This window comes from Vigna angularis, chromosome 1 (assembly GCF_016808095.1).
Source record: "Vigna angularis cultivar LongXiaoDou No.4 chromosome 1, ASM1680809v1, whole genome shotgun sequence".
Taxonomy (NCBI): domain Eukaryota; kingdom Viridiplantae; phylum Streptophyta; class Magnoliopsida; order Fabales; family Fabaceae; genus Vigna; species Vigna angularis.
Window position 1 is genome coordinate 40,294,958 of NC_068970.1, and position 15,583 is coordinate 40,310,540.

The 15,583-nt window shown below is 36.1% G+C and overlaps 1 protein-coding gene across 1 annotated transcript; it reads left to right on the plus strand.

The window, feature by feature from the left end:
* The first annotated feature begins 6,398 nt into the window (after positions 1–6,398).
* LOC108319516 (uncharacterized) lies at positions 6,399–15,566 on the plus strand. The gene is made up of 12 exons (XM_052875523.1): positions 6,399–6,595; positions 6,843–7,016; positions 7,588–7,778; positions 10,455–10,521; positions 12,169–12,302; positions 12,767–12,833; positions 12,936–12,998; positions 13,083–13,324; positions 13,408–13,534; positions 13,781–13,873; positions 14,699–14,884; positions 15,097–15,566. Exons 1-12 carry the CDS (start codon positions 6,416–6,418, stop codon positions 15,382–15,384), a joined length of 1,812 nt encoding a protein of 603 aa, XP_052731483.1. The 5' UTR covers positions 6,399–6,415; the 3' UTR covers positions 15,385–15,566.
* Positions 15,567–15,583: the final 17 nt, after the last annotated feature.

A 15,583-nucleotide genomic window follows, 5' to 3' on the forward strand; every position in this document is an offset into this window, starting at 1 on the left:
TTGAAAACCCTTTTTGAGCCTATACTTTCCCCATTTCTTTGTTTTGAATGCTCATACACTAGCCCTAAGTGAAAAACCATGATTACCTTAACCTTAGGGAATTTTGGAGCTTTGGAAGTGTTTTGGGAACAAGTGTGGTCTCTTGGGGGTTTCTGATGAGTTGGCTAATTGGTTCCTCTTCTTGTTTTGTTTTGGTAAATATATGTGTATCTTGTCTTTTACAGTTTTGTTTTGAAAAGAGAGAAAAGAAAAGAGACAGGATGAAAAAAAAAAAAATAGTGAAAAAAAAAATATGAATAATTGTGAATAATGGAGTCAAGAAGAGGATGGAATTAGAGGTTGTGGGTGTGTTTGAATGTGTTTACACTTGTTCCCCATTGCTCCTCTGTTCCTTATGGTTTGTAGCTTCTTATCCAGATATATCCTGCCTTGTCCTTGGCCCCATTACAACCATGAAAAGACCTTTTGATTTGAACATGCGTATGTGCTTGAGTGTTGATATTAGGGGCTTGCCAAGTCTATTTGTGTTTGCTTTCTTGAGTGCATTGAGTGACATTGATTTACCTTAAACACTTGAGAGAGAAACACTGAGTGTGTGCATCTGTGAGGCTCTGTTGCTTTTGATTCATCTCTTGAACTGATTGAATGTTTTCCTTGTACTGAACTGTTTGGATGATTCTTTGAGTATTTGCTTTCATTGACTCTGTGTGGGATTCTGCCTATACCTTTTACCGTCCAGATTTTGTGAGAATTGTGCAACTGTGTTTCTGTTTTGGAGTCTTTGTTGTCTGTCTGTCGAGTCTGTGTCGGCTCCCTGATGTTTGAGTAGTTCCCTGGTTTTCGTTTTGGTTTTGCCCAGGAGTGCAAAAGACTAAGTGTGGTCTATTTTGATGAGTCGTTATTTCTTGAATTATATTTAGTTTATTGCACTTAAATAAACCAGGGAATTGTGTTTAATTGTTTGTTATTTCCCCGTTTTCCGAATTCTGCTTAATTTGGTCGGAAATTTGTAATTGTGCTAATTTGGGTTTTCTGAGCTGATTAAGTACATTTTTGAAGTGCAGGAAAATTTCGGAAATACATTTTGGGACATCAGGAAGAATGCCAAATAAATTCAAGACTTTCCACACAGACATTTTTGAATTAATTAAATTGTAATTCAGTAGTTTAGAATTTTTGAATCAACTCTTATATTTTGGGTCAATTTTTGGTAAATTAGATTAGACCCAAAAATTAGAAGTGAGTGACTTGGTCCCTAGGGTTTTTCTTTTGTGTGGACCCCACCCTTATTAAAGGGGAGACACACGGCCTTTAGGTTAGGCCGCCACTTGCCATTGGCACTGTACACATTCTCTCGGTGTTTGGTTTGAATCCTTCTTCAATTTTTTTATTCATAAACGTATGAACTATGCTTCTAGACAATCCCTTTTCTAATTTTTTATGCAAATGAATGTTCTTTTCAGCAATTGCCGTGACCACTTCCTACACATTACAGCTGCAAAATACCTTCACACGTCCCATCATTCAATCACCTTGCACACCACCAAATTCAACGTATCCTACTTCTTTTCCCAAATAAAAATTTCACACCTCTGCACCATCTTCCTTCAATGATTAACTAAAGAGAATAAAACTTTCTAGCCTCTTGAAAGTGCTTCATCACCGTGCACACTATGGTCCACATTCACGTGAATCACTCTTCACGGTTCCAGCACTTCTAGCACCGTTTGCTTCCAGCAGTGACATCATTTTCAACCTCAACGCTGCTTGCAGCCGTGGCAGTAGTGTGCTTCTTCCACCAACCAAACCGTACAGCAACTCTCGCACAAAGAAAACAGAATTCTACTCACCAGCCAAGATGAAAATGGTTCACCGAATGCACATCACAAGTCCTGGAATCAGCGCATCCTCTTCCAAAATAAAGCCCACCATACAGTTTAATAATGAAGCACTACTGGACCTAAACTTCACTCCAGTTCATGAGCCAAAATGAAATTAAATGGGAAACTGAAAACGAAACTGCATGCACAAATCAAAGCAAGAAAATTAAATTCAATAAAAGCGTCCTTCACAACAGCGTTTTCAGCCAAAGAAAAGTTCCCCCCAAACCAAACACCGAGAGAATGTGTACAGTGCCAATGGCAAGTGGCGGCCTAACCTAAAGGCCGTGTGTCTCCCCTTTAATAAGGGTGGGGTCCACACAAAAGAAAAACCCTAGGGTCCAAGTCACTCACTTCTAATTTTTGGGTCTAATCTAATTTACCAAAAATTGACCCAAAATATAAGAGTTGATTCAAAAATTCTAAACTACTGAATTACAATTTAATTAATTCAAAAATGTCTGTGTGGAAAGTCTTGAATTTATTTGGCATTCTTCCTGATGTCCCAAAATGTATTTCCGAAATTTTCCTGCACTTCAAAAATGTACTTAATCAGCTCAGAAAACCCAAATTAGCACAATTACAAATTTCCGACCAAATTAAGCAGAATTCAGAAAACGGGGAAATAACAAACAATTAAACACAATTCCCTGGTTTATTTAAGTGCAATAAACTAAATATAATTCAAGAAATAACGACTCATCATCTTTCATTTGGAAAGAACTCTGATCGAGAACGAGTGTCCTCATGTGGAAATACTATCTTGGAGCGTTCGGCTCAGAACAGTAGTACCCTGATATTCGAAATAAAGTAATATATATATATACCTTGTACTTTAAGATTTGTAGCGCTCGGTCTTACACCTAGCGTTCGTAATAAGTAGCGCTCGGTCTTACACCTAGCGTACGTCCTAAGTAGTGCTCGGTCTTATACCGAACGCTCGTACTCATCTTTAATTATTAAACGTGTGGCAATAGCGTTCATCCAAATTCAGTAAAATCCTCTTACCGCGTTTGGTCATCGACTGACAGTCGGTTTCTATAATTGAATTATTCTCGTTATGGTTCTTTAATCGTATTGAGGTGTCTATGTCCATTGGATCCGGCCTAGAACCTTTGTACCTAAATTATTCTTAGAGTATTGATCTGATCTTCCGAGAGTCAGTTCATTCAACTTATTCAAATGGTAAATGACGTTCGTAAAAAATGATGCGTATTTGTAGTCGAATTTATTCTGCTCTGGAACGAAGGTTTCTCGTTCTTTTTCCTCACGTCCGTCCTCGTTATGAAGAGGACTGAACGTTCGTTATTTTATGAACTTGGATTGGAAGACGAAAATGAAAATAAAGTGAAATATTATAAATGATGAACAGTATATGAGATGAATAAATGATGGTGGATTTTGAACGAGCGTTCCAGGGAGGAACGACTCTATGCATTGAATATGGGAAAATTGTATAGTATGACTGTGGTAAAGCTACTGATGGCAGTTCATCCTGATGTTCCGTGAATGCTCGTCCTCACGTAGAGGAGGGTAGGTCATGTGTGGGAACGACAGGAGGTCGTAGTCCTTAGGAGTACTTTGGACTGATAGGGCTAACCTCGGGTGGCAGCTGTTGAGTGTTTCCCAGTTACTACATCACCCGGGTGCACGAGCGCCTGTAGATACATAGATTCATACAATCCGGACGGTCTGTCAAAATGAGAGTTTTTAGATGGTTATATGTGTTGATCTATTTTTGAATGGTTGGTATGTTTAAATTGTATGTTGATGCATGAATTAAATTACATAAGCTTACCATGTGTTCTTTCTTTGTGTTGTCCTGTATCTGTACGTCCGTCCTGTCATTGCAATGATCATCCGTGTGGATGTGAGCAGAAGACGACGCCCTGTTGGAAGAAGTGATTGAAGAGGAGAACCTGGTGGACGTTGAAGTAAACGCCGAGCCTTAGGTCGTTTAGTAGTGTTAGATGTTATTTGAGTTGTAAATAATCGTTCGGTACTAGGTTTTGTAAAACCGTTCGTTCCTGACTCCTTCTCTTTTCTCTTACATGGTAGATAAATCTGTACTTAATGCCATTCGGCTTGTGAGCATTAGTATTATTGTAAGACTGCACTGTTTTATTATGAAATGTAATTAATTCTATGATATGGTGATTACTATATTTTTGGGATGTTACAGAGAGCACAACCTCCCTCACAAGACAATAATGTTTGTCACAAAACTCAATAATCAAAAGCATGTCTTTAACCTGTACTCTAACCTTATTTATATTAATTATTTCCCGCCCATCTCTTATTAAATATTCCTCTAGAATATATCTGCATTTAATATAAATATCCTTATATTTAATATTTAATATAAATATCCTTATATTTGATATAAATATCTCTCTGTATATTATCCTAGCATATATCCCTAATTATAAATATGTTATATTGAATATTTTCCTAAATATATATTTATTTACTCTAATTAATTTATACTATATTTATTTACTCTAATTAACTTATACTAAATATTCTCTCTGCTCATATACTTTCCAACCCTTATTATTACCCCTACCTTAGATCGTAACATTACTCCCCGCTGCAAAACAACCTTGTCCCCAAGGTTGGATTTGATCTCATGGCTCCTCATCAATTCAAGTCTGGAGGTTTGGGTGGTGGAAATTCTTCGTCGTCCTTTGCATATATCAGGACTCTCAAACTCCTGTCCGGACAACGGTGCGCAGACCGAACCGCTCGCCGCATCTAAAGCACCTTCCTTCCTTCCTACGTTTTTCATATTCCTCATAAGGTAGATACCTCACGTTTCTTTCCTTTCGTCTGGTCCCCACATTCTCCGTGATGTCCGCTCGGCTCTCCACGGCAGTTAGCGTTCGGCCTTGGTTCGGGCGACTGAGCTCCAGTCGCGTATCCACCCCGTTCGGTTTTTCTCCAGATTGATTCTCGATCACACTTCCGCTCCCAGCCTTCACGCCCCCTTGGAACTCTTCCACGTCCTTTGCCAGTCTCATAACGTCCATCAACTCCCGCGGATCAAGTAATCCGAGTTGATTACAGATCCCCTCCTACAATCCTGCCATAAAGTACCCCATCAGCTGTGCGTCGGGCATTGTTTCCGTTTGGCCGACCAAGACTTCAAATTCTTGGATGTATTCTTCCACGGTTCCTGATTGTTTACAGGCCGCCAGTCTCTCGAAGACAGTTCCCCGGTTTCCTCCAAAACGGATCACCATTGACTCCTTTAATCCTGCCCACGAACGGTTCCTAGCCTTCTCCCTCCAGAATCTGAACCAGTGTCCCGCGATTCCCTCCATGCTGATATAGGCTAAGTGCAACTTTTCTTCCTCCGACACTCCTTGTAGCTCAAAGAATTTGTCCACTCTATTGATCCAATTCAAAGGATCGCTTCCTTCGAAGATGGGTAAGTCTACTCTTCTCCTCCAATACCGTTGCTCCCCTCGGTGTCCACCATCTAGCTTGCTGCCATCTCTCTCGTCCTCCTCATTCCTTCTCCCGTTGACAGACCCCTGACTTCCATCAGGATTTCCCTCATGTCGTCGATCTCGCTCTCCCATCACCTTCACCAGTTCCTGGACTGTTGCCTCCAGTCCTCCCATGGAGATTTCTATGACCTCTAATCTTCCTTCAATGACATTCACTCTTCCCTCCATGATGATCCGGCAGGTCGGACCAATTGTTACGTACCTGAGTACGTAAACTAACCAAATACAACCTTTCACACTCTCTCACACGTAACAGAACAATAAACAAATGATATTTGATGAATGAATCTCTTTTATTGATGGTAATATTTGAATAAACAAGGATAAACAATAATTGGGAGCATAACCTCCTTCAATTACTTTGAGAGCATAACCTCCCTCACAAGACAATAATGTCTGTCACAAAACTCAATAATCAAAAGCATGTCTTTAACCCTGGACTCTATCCTTATTTATATTAATTATTTCTCGCCCATCTCTTATTAAATATTCCTCTAGAATATATCTGCATTTAATATAAATATCCTTATATTTAATATTTAATATAAATATCTCTATATTTGATATAAATATCTCTCTGTATATTATCCTAGCATATATCCCTAATTATAAATATCTGATATTGAATATTTTCCTAAATATATATTTATTTACTCTAATTAATTTATACTATATTTATTTACTCTAATTAACTTATACTAAATATTCTCTCTGCTCATATACTTTCCAACCCTTATTATTACCCCTACCTTAGATCGTAACACTTACTCTAGGCATCTTAACTTCTTTTCTTTTATACTCAATTATTGTTGGTCTTTTTTATTTTCCCTTTTCTGGCCCTTTATTTCAGATCTATTATTATTTGAAGATGAAATAAAATTTATTTTAGTACTATAGCCTTCTCAATTCTTCATGGTTTTTAGTAGTGAGTTTTTACTTCCCTGCGATAGTAGTTGTCTTCAACCAGCAAACTTAAGCCACATGGGGCCTTTTGACTTTTTTTTGCTAAAAGGATTATAAGTTATGTTTCATAGGTCATTTTTATTGTGTGACACTATCTCTCTTTTCAGTCATGCTCTACCATTGCAAAAAGCTCAAGCTGTTGCTGAGGAGACCTTAATCATTTGGTGTTCACTTGCTTCAAGATTGGGACTGTGGGCCTTGAAAGCTGAACTGGAAGATTTATGCTTTGCTGTTCTACAGGTCTTCTATTAGTAAATATGTTTCTTTTGCTTTGAGAGTGCTCAATTATATTAATGTAATGTTGTAGACACACACACATATGAGTGAGGAACAACTTTTACCTTATAAACCAGTTTTATATGATTAAATTGAACCCAAACTCAAGTTTTAAGGTAAACAACAAAATATTAGCATTATCAAGACTAGCTCCCTATTATAATTTATTGACATTGGCATGCCTATGTTTGTATTTGTTCCTCGATACCAGCCTCAAATATTTCAAAAGATGCGAGCTGATCTAGCTTCCATGTGGAGTCCTACTAGCAGAACAGGAAACCTGAGAAGATTCTCTATAAAAGGCAATTTGATACATTTGAATGAGAACAATTCAACTTCTTTCTACAACGGATCCTTGACATGCAATGGGGATGTGAGTATGAAGGTAATAGTTTTTAATTGCAAGGATTGATTCCTTCATTCTACTTGTTTGTATTGTATGTATGATCATGAGATTTGACTAAATTTTGTTGTATGCTTTCCTTTGTGGTTGCTTTCTGGTTGTGCCGGTGCTTATTGCCACTGTAACAATCTACACAAAAATGGTAGTTTTGCCTTGGCCATGAAATATGAAAGAGTAAAAATAATTCAATGATTATACTGTTTGCTTATATATATTTCTGTTATTTTACAAGTTCCAATTGTTTTCTACTATTATTATAGAGAAAAATGAACGAGGAGAGGAAGTGAGGCTGAAAAGCACGTGAACTATGAAGTATTGTTACCTTCAGTTGTTCTTAACATCCCGTATGTAGCTCAATAAAAAAAGTATATTTCAAGTTAGAAGAAGCATGTAAAGCTTTCTTTTGGTACTTATTATCAAATATATTTTATTCAAAGTATACTATAGTTACATAAAATTCCTGAAGATAACTGTAAGGTGGCTATATGAAGTGAATTGCATCGCTTTATTTTTATTGTAATTGCATCGCTTTGTTTTTAATTTTACTTTTCAGGATCTTTTGGAAGCTGTAGTACCATTTGATATATTGTTGGAAAGGAGAAAAAGGGCTAACTATCTCAACAGTATTGGGAGTAATCTTGGGACATGCACAAAACCAAAGGTTGTACAAGATGCTGGGTTAGCTTTGGCATCATTGGTAATTTGTGAGGAAGCACTTGAGCGAGAAATGATTATATCAGCTTCGTATGTTCTTGTTTACCATTGTCATTTACCACTTTTACATTTTAATATCGTACATGGCAAAAGAATGGTGAACCATATTTTTGTGTTTTATGAAGCACTATCTATTGGTGATGTAAGGCCTCGAAAACTTAACCAGTTTCCACCTATCAAATCATGCTATTAATGCCCAAAAACCCTGTTCAGACTTTGTATTAAGAAACGTAACCAACCCCACACTCTGACCATCATTAAATGCACCCGCGCCGCACGTTCAGTGCCATTAAAACGCACTCACACCCACTCTGCATGCAACTTCCAGGTGTCGTTAAACAATAATCTGGAATCAGTTAGTGGAGTACAAGTGGCAGCGGGAGAATGGACACTCGTCCTACGTGGGAAGGGAAAATGATTTTTCTGAAAAACTCTTCCCACTCTTCTGCATGCTTCGTCTTCTTCCCCAAAATTCTGATTTCCAATTCTCTACCTTCTCTCTAGAAACCACCATCTTCTCTCTACCGTAACTCACTTTCTTCTTCTCCGATCCAATTTCAGAGACCGTAGAAGAGATCCAGACGTCCTAAGCTTTCCATCAAACCGAACAAGTTCAAGTTTTGAATCTGGTAAGTTCGTCCCTTAGTCGTTTATTATTAGGTTTCATGCAAAACCAAACCTGGTTACCTGCATTCTCCTTGTCTGAATCAAACTTTGATTCTGTAAATGGTTTTAGTTCGCAAGAGTTGAGTGATCTGAGGATAGAAGTGGTAGTTGGGCGAATCCAGAATTTGCACGTTAGGACGTTCGTTCACGAATCCAGGTAAGGGAAGCTTATTAAGTTTAATTCATGTGTATGTGTTGTACAGTATAATATTATATGAGTTATGAAGCATGAAATCTAAGTTAATTGATCTTTGGTATATGATCTGGATGATGATATGATATATGGAATTTATGAAATGTGCTATGATATGAGTATTTAAATGTATGAAAGTTTTTACTGAAAAATGAGTTTACTGTAAGTGAGATTCTGAATATGAAATGCTATGATAATGAACGTTCGTTATCGAACGATCTTTGACCGTTCAGTATTCTAGTAATTCCCTTGAAAAACAGAATTCTTTCATTTGGAAAGAATACTGATTTAGGACGAACGCCCTCTTATATTGGTCATACGTTTGAGCGTTCGGCCAAATGTAGGTGTTCTGAGTGTTATGTGAGAAATTGAGAAGCTTGAAAAATACAAATTTCTATACTTAGTCAATTCCTAAATAATTCACTCTCCTATGGTTATCTTATAAATTTCTATTCTATTAATATTTCGCATCAGCGATGGGTCTCGACCAAAAAAAATGTTCGTTTTGAGTGTCGTTCGGTCTTATACCGAACGCTCGTCCTTACACTCGATTACCAAACGTATGTAAATAGCGTTCGTCCAAATATTTAATAAATAACTATTACCGCGTTCGGTCATTGATTGGCGGTTAGTCTCTTTTATTAAATCATACTCGGTATCAGTATCTAAACGCCTTGCGGTGTATTTATCCATTTGGATTCGATCTATAGTTATTGTACTTAAATTATTCCAAGTATAATCTGAGTCGTTCTAGAATTCAGTTCATTTAACTGATTCAAGTGGTCATAACGTCCGTCCTTGGAAAGACGTTCGTTTCCTTTCTTTCAGAAATGAGAACTTCTCTGTATCATATTAACGTTCGTCCTCAGTATGAAAGGGGCTGAACGCTCGTCTTTTTATGAAACTAAAATGGAGTATGAAAATGATGTTAAGTTGGAAAGTTATTGATAATGAATAGTATATGAGGTGAAAGTATGGTTGTGGATTTTGAACGAGTGTTCCGTGGAGGAACGACTCTCACATTGAATATTGGAAATTTTATAGTATGACTATGGTAAAGCTGCTGATGGCAGTTCATCCTGATGTTCCGTGAGTGCTCGTCCTCAAGTAGAGGGGAGTAGGTCATGTGTGGGAACGGCAGGAGGTCCTAGTCCTTCTGAGTACTTTGGACTGATAGGGCTAACCTCAGGTGGCAGCTGTTCAGTGTTTATCAGTTACTACATCACCCGGGTGCATGAACGCCTGTAGATACATAGATTCATACAGTCCGGACGGTCTGTCTTATGTGGATTTCGAATGATTGTATATGTTGTGATAATCTTATGAATGTTGATATGTTGATTTGTATGAATGACTTTTGAATTAAATTCAATAAGCTTACCCTGTGTTATTTCCTTGTGTTGTCGTTTGTACCTGTGCGTCCGTCTTGTCTATGCAATGATCATCCGTGTGGATGTGAGCAGACGGAGAGGCGTTGCTTGAAGAAACGCTGGAAGAAGAAAATTTGGAAGACGCCAATCTAGTTGAAGTAGAGGTTAAAGCCGAGCCCTAGAGCGCTCGTTAAGTTTTGGTCCTTAGTATTTCTGTTTATCTTTTTGGACGTTCGGTTAATGTTTGTAAAACCGTTCATCTCTGAACCTTGCAATACTGCTGTGTTGTAATTATCATTGTACTTAAGCCGTTCAATTTTGGAGGTTTAATATTAGTGTAAAGACTGCACTGTTTTACTGTTGAATGTAATTAATTCTGATTATGGTTATTATTGTATTTTGGGATGTTACAGGTGACTACTGTTTCATGGTATAAATGATTTTATAGTCCTTAAAGGATTCTGTCTGTATTTGCAGTTATGTTCCGGGAATGGAAATCACCTTATGCAGCCGGTTAAAAAGCCTGTATAGTTTATACAGCAAGGTATTGACAAATTCATGTTTTACCTTTGAAATAAAAATACAAGTCCATATGTAATTTTGCTATACCCAGTGTGCAATTGTATAGAATTGAGGCATCATATGTATGGTTAGCGTTATAATTGTAGAAACAAGGAGCATGTTTTATATAACCAAGAATATATAGATTTTGTATGTATTATTAAGAACATTTTTATTTATTAGCATACCATATCTTTATTATTAGAGGAAATTTTGTCTAGTCTGAGTTGTGAATCATTTCAGTTAGAAAAACACATTTACAGTCTTTTCTTGATAATCTTAATAAAAATGTTTCATCTCCTTTTTCTTTAGTTCACTTTGATATTTGGAATCCTTCCAGTTTTAAATATTTTGTTATCTTTATTAATGATTATTCTTGATGTACTTATTTAGTTAATGCAGAATCAATCAAAAGTGTTATTTCAAAACCGTTTTAATGAAATCAAAAACACAATTTGGTATATTTGTACATGTTTTTCGTAGGGTGAGAATTTGTCTCACCAATTCCAATAGTTCATGACATCAAATGGTATTCTTCATCAAATTTCTTATTCTCATACCCCTCAACAAAATAGAGCAGCCGACCCAAAAACAAACATCTTATAGAAACTATTTGAACATTTATTCATAATCATTTTCCTCACCGTGTTTGTCAGGATGTTATCCTTATAGTATGTTATCTCATTATTAGGATGTAATCGCTTATACACCACTCTATCTCATTCCCCTCTATACAGTCTTCCTTTATTTGAAGCTTAATTAACGGTGGAGGAAAAAAAAACTGTGGTGGTCCATATTAATTCCTGATTCATCCAAATGTGGGAAGAATGGAGAATTGAAAGTTGGTCATCAAACAAGAAGACCAAAATACTTATAATTTTTTCTATTTGAGTTTTTTATTAGGGACATTTATGTCTTTTTTTATTTCATATTTTTATCTTTCCTTGTACCTCTACCCAACCAAACAAAAGGGAATATAGTTTACAAAATCATCTCATTTTCTATACTAAACATACCAAGAGCCACACTTACATTTTCTTTCTACACCAATGATGATTATACGGGGTGCTAGCAAATACACTTTATACCTAAGCGAACAAGGAGTTTTGCTTGTGCATAAGAATGAATAGCATTTGATGATTGAAATCCCCTCACATAGTGGTGTACCTTGTTCAAATAAAGTAACATCTTGGATAAAAGGGTAAGTGCAGAAGTATTTTTGTTATAAGGATAAGTTAGGAATCCAGATTCCCAAGTTTGGGTTGTCGGAGGTAGGTTGGTTATATGAGGTTCCCATGGGTTTGGGAAGATCTCTAGTATTAAGAACAATTTTATTCCTTGGACCATCTTTTCAAATATTGTCTCAAGTATGAATAGACAATGAAATAAATGGAAGCCATACAAGTGTATGGAAATGAATTTGCTGAGGTTTCTAATGCCGAGTTTCAATATTCATTTTATTTTAACGCTAATACATTCGTCGTCATTCCTTTTATAGTATGCCACAAGCGTTGAATGTTTTTCTTTCCTAGTGTGGAATGATTGCACTAGTGATCTTAAATTTTGTTGAGATCACTTGGTAATAGCTAATTGAATGGTAAAAGTCATGATTCTACTGTGTCTTGTGTAGATGAAACGAAAGGAGACAAGTATTGATAAGGTATATGATGCACGTGCATTAAGAGTAGTTGTGGGAGACAAGAATGGGACTTTACATGGTTCTGCAGTTCAATGTTGCTATAGTCTTCTTGACATTGTACACAGGTAAGAAAATGATCGAATATCATACTATTTTAATTAACAACCTATACATAAGTCGTTAAATGCAATCACTGTATAAAGATAGACATAAAGTTATTTTGACCTTCTTTACATGCAACATGTTGGTAGGCTTTTTATATGTATATTTTTTGCTTAACTAGGAAAGAAATCCATAATAGAAGTAATAATGGAGCAAAGAAGCAGAGGAGGATAAATATTCTCCTAGAGATAAAAACCATGAAAAACACATCAACTAAATTAATCTCTTCTACATTTCCATCATTTTTTCCTTTTCATTTATTTTGGACTATCTGTGAGGTGGGTATGAACTTGTGTGCTTATTGTCTTTGTTCTTAAGAGTAAATGGCTAGAAGTATAAATCTTATGGATCTTTTTTAATCCATCAACCCCATTGTCCCTTGAAAATGGCTCTAACTGATGTGTATATTTTATCTTTTATTATACAGGCTTTGGACTCCAATAGATGGTGAATTTGATGACTACATTATTAATCCAAAGCCTAGTGGCTATCAGGTTAGGCTTTCATGTTAATTTTTCATAAACTAAACTGAATGATGTTTTTCTTTTAATTGTGAGAATTGTGCTCATGATTGTATTAACCTGTTAATATTGCAGTCCTTGCACACTGCAGTTCAAGGTCCTGACAGCTCACCTTTAGAAGTACAAATAAGAACACAGGTGCTAAACTATTTCGCATATGCTATAGAGTTACTTGTTTGTATTTTAGTTCTTCATATTTTAATTTATCATGTTGCATGATAGAGGATGCATGAGTGTGCTGAACATGGACTTGCCGCACATTGGCTTTACAAGGAAACTGGAAATCCATTTTTGTCCATAGACAAAATGGATGAACCTGAAAAAGAAGCATCCTCCTGTTTCTCCAAAGATTTAGAGGGAGGAAATTCTGCAGATATTTTATTAAGCAAATATAAGTCATTCAAGGCTGGACATCCAGTCCTCAGAGTAGAAGGAAGTCACTTACTTGCTGTTGTTATCATCAGGTGCATAACTTTCATTTCAAACGGATGTTTAATTATAAAAAGCTATCCATATTGTTAGTCACCCATGTTCATTATCTCTTCAGTGTAGAAAATGATGAAAGAGAATTACTTGTTGCTGTGAGCTTTGGACTAGCTGCTTCTGAAGCAGTTGCTGACAGAAGATCTTTCCATGTCAAGCGATGGGAAGCCTATGCACGACTATTTAAAAAGGTTTGATACTTAAATTAACATTTTTAATTAAGCGATGGCTCATGATGAATGGTTTATCGAAAGGACGCATTGACTAGTAACACCTTCTGAGAAGATGGATCACTATGTGTGACAGTTAAGCTTATTGACTGGCTTACTACATGCTGTATTGCTCCCTCCATGACCAGATCCTGCTGTTGTGTAATTTTGTTGTTTTTATAGTATTTATAGTTTTAAATTACCTGGGTCAACTTGCTTACTATCCAGGTATCTGATGAATGGTGGTTTGAACCAGGACATGGGGATTGGTGTACTTGTCTAGAGAAGTACATACTATGTCAAGATGGAATGTATCATAAGGTATGTTTTTCTAAGAGTATCAATGAACACTACAATTTATCTTATTTTGGTTTATTAGCAATTGACACAGTGAGTGATATACACCAAAATTGTTTTGGATATGAAAACCCATTATTTGCGTACTGGCCGTGTTATAGTCCATAATCTCCAACATGAGCTGTAAATATATCTGTGGTGTCGAAATTACTATAGAGAAACTATAGTCATTTTGGGCAGCCTTTTGCGGAGTCAATATTTGAAGGTGCTCAGTAATCCAGCAAATTTGTGTTAGAGCTCATTCTCCTGTGTTGACTAAATGCTCGATAAAACATAAGGAACAGATACTTTTCGGAAACATTATGTCCTCAGGTAGTGCAGAAAAATATTAAAATCAAATGAATTATACAACTAGCATTATATTCCAGAACATAAATAATAGTTACCGTTCTGATGATATCTTGTTATTTCTCTGTATCCATATTAATCGGTCACATTTTTTAATTTTTCATCATTTATGTCATTCTTTATCGTATTTCTAGTGTTAAAGATAAATATGATATTTAGTCTCTGATGTTTCGAATGCCACGTGATGGATAAAATAATTGTTTTCAAAATTTTGATCATAATCTAGAATTTACTTTGCATTGTGAGGAAACTGATTTAGTGAAGTTGTTGCACATGATTACATGAGAATGTAAAACTTTTTTATATTGAAAATGTAGAAAAAACAATATATTTATGTAATGTTGATTTCTTTCATTACTGATTTTCTTAGAACTATAGTGGGTTTGCAAACGCAGACTGCTGTACTGAAGAATTTTATATTATTATTTGCATCATTCGCAGCAAGACCAATTTGGGAGACTACTCCCAACTTTCATCCAAGTTATCAATTTTACTGAGCAAGAAGAATCTGAATATTGGGCTGTTGTGGTGGCCGTGTTTGAGGGCAGACAAGTTAACTGGATAACATCTCACTCAAAATTTGACTTGGTTGCATCAGCTTCTGCTGAAGCCGGCATCAATAACAAGGTATTTGGCAACCATCTTACCTCTCTTACACAGATTGTGCAAATGGAGATTTCTCTTGTTTGCTTTCCTTTGTTTTCATTGCCAATCAAATTATATAAATGCAATTATTTTCTTGAAAAGTTGATATTTTATTTTCACCCTGTTATTCATTCCAGTAGATTTGTGAATGTAGATGAATGTTTCGGTGATTGTGTATGTAATTCATCCTTTAGGTAAAGCTTTTGAGAACAATGCTTTCCTGGGAAGAGCAATTGCGCTCTGAAGTAAGTGTCAAGCAAACAAAATACGACTCAAAGTTTTATGATCTTCACGGTTCTCTTGGGGAAGTGGTAATTATTTGTTGGCCTCATGGTGAAATTTTGAGGTTAAAAGCTGGAAGCACTGCTACTGATGCTGCTCAAAGAGTTGGTTTGGAAGGAAAGTTGGTTTTGATTAATGGACAGTTAGTACTGCCCAACACAAAACTCAAAGATGGAGATGTAGTTGAAGTAAGAATTTAAATTATTCTTTCTTTGAAAAATGTAAATAATTCTTTATGGGTAGAGTGTGTTTAAAGTGGATGGGATAGAAATAATTTTTATTTTCTCATTTTATTTTATTTGGGGATATGGGATTTCTCGGTGGAATAACTCATAAAAATTCAAATGTGGTGCTTTAGACTAGATTCCAAGATATGTTTGATAACCACATGTGCATCAT

Bases quoted from the DNA above. Each gene is read 5' to 3' on its own strand.
- LOC108319516 (XM_052875523.1), top strand. From the start codon at position 6,416: ATGTTTCATAGGTCATTTTTATTGTGTGACACTATCTCTCTTTTCAGT. The intron at 12,834-12,935 runs GTTAGGCTTTCA...TTAATATTGCAG, and splicing joins CAAAGCCTAGTGGCTATCAG to TCCTTGCACACTGCAGTTCA. The intron at 13,535-13,780 runs GTTTGATACTTA...CTTACTATCCAG, and splicing joins ATGCACGACTATTTAAAAAG to GTATCTGATGAATGGTGGTT.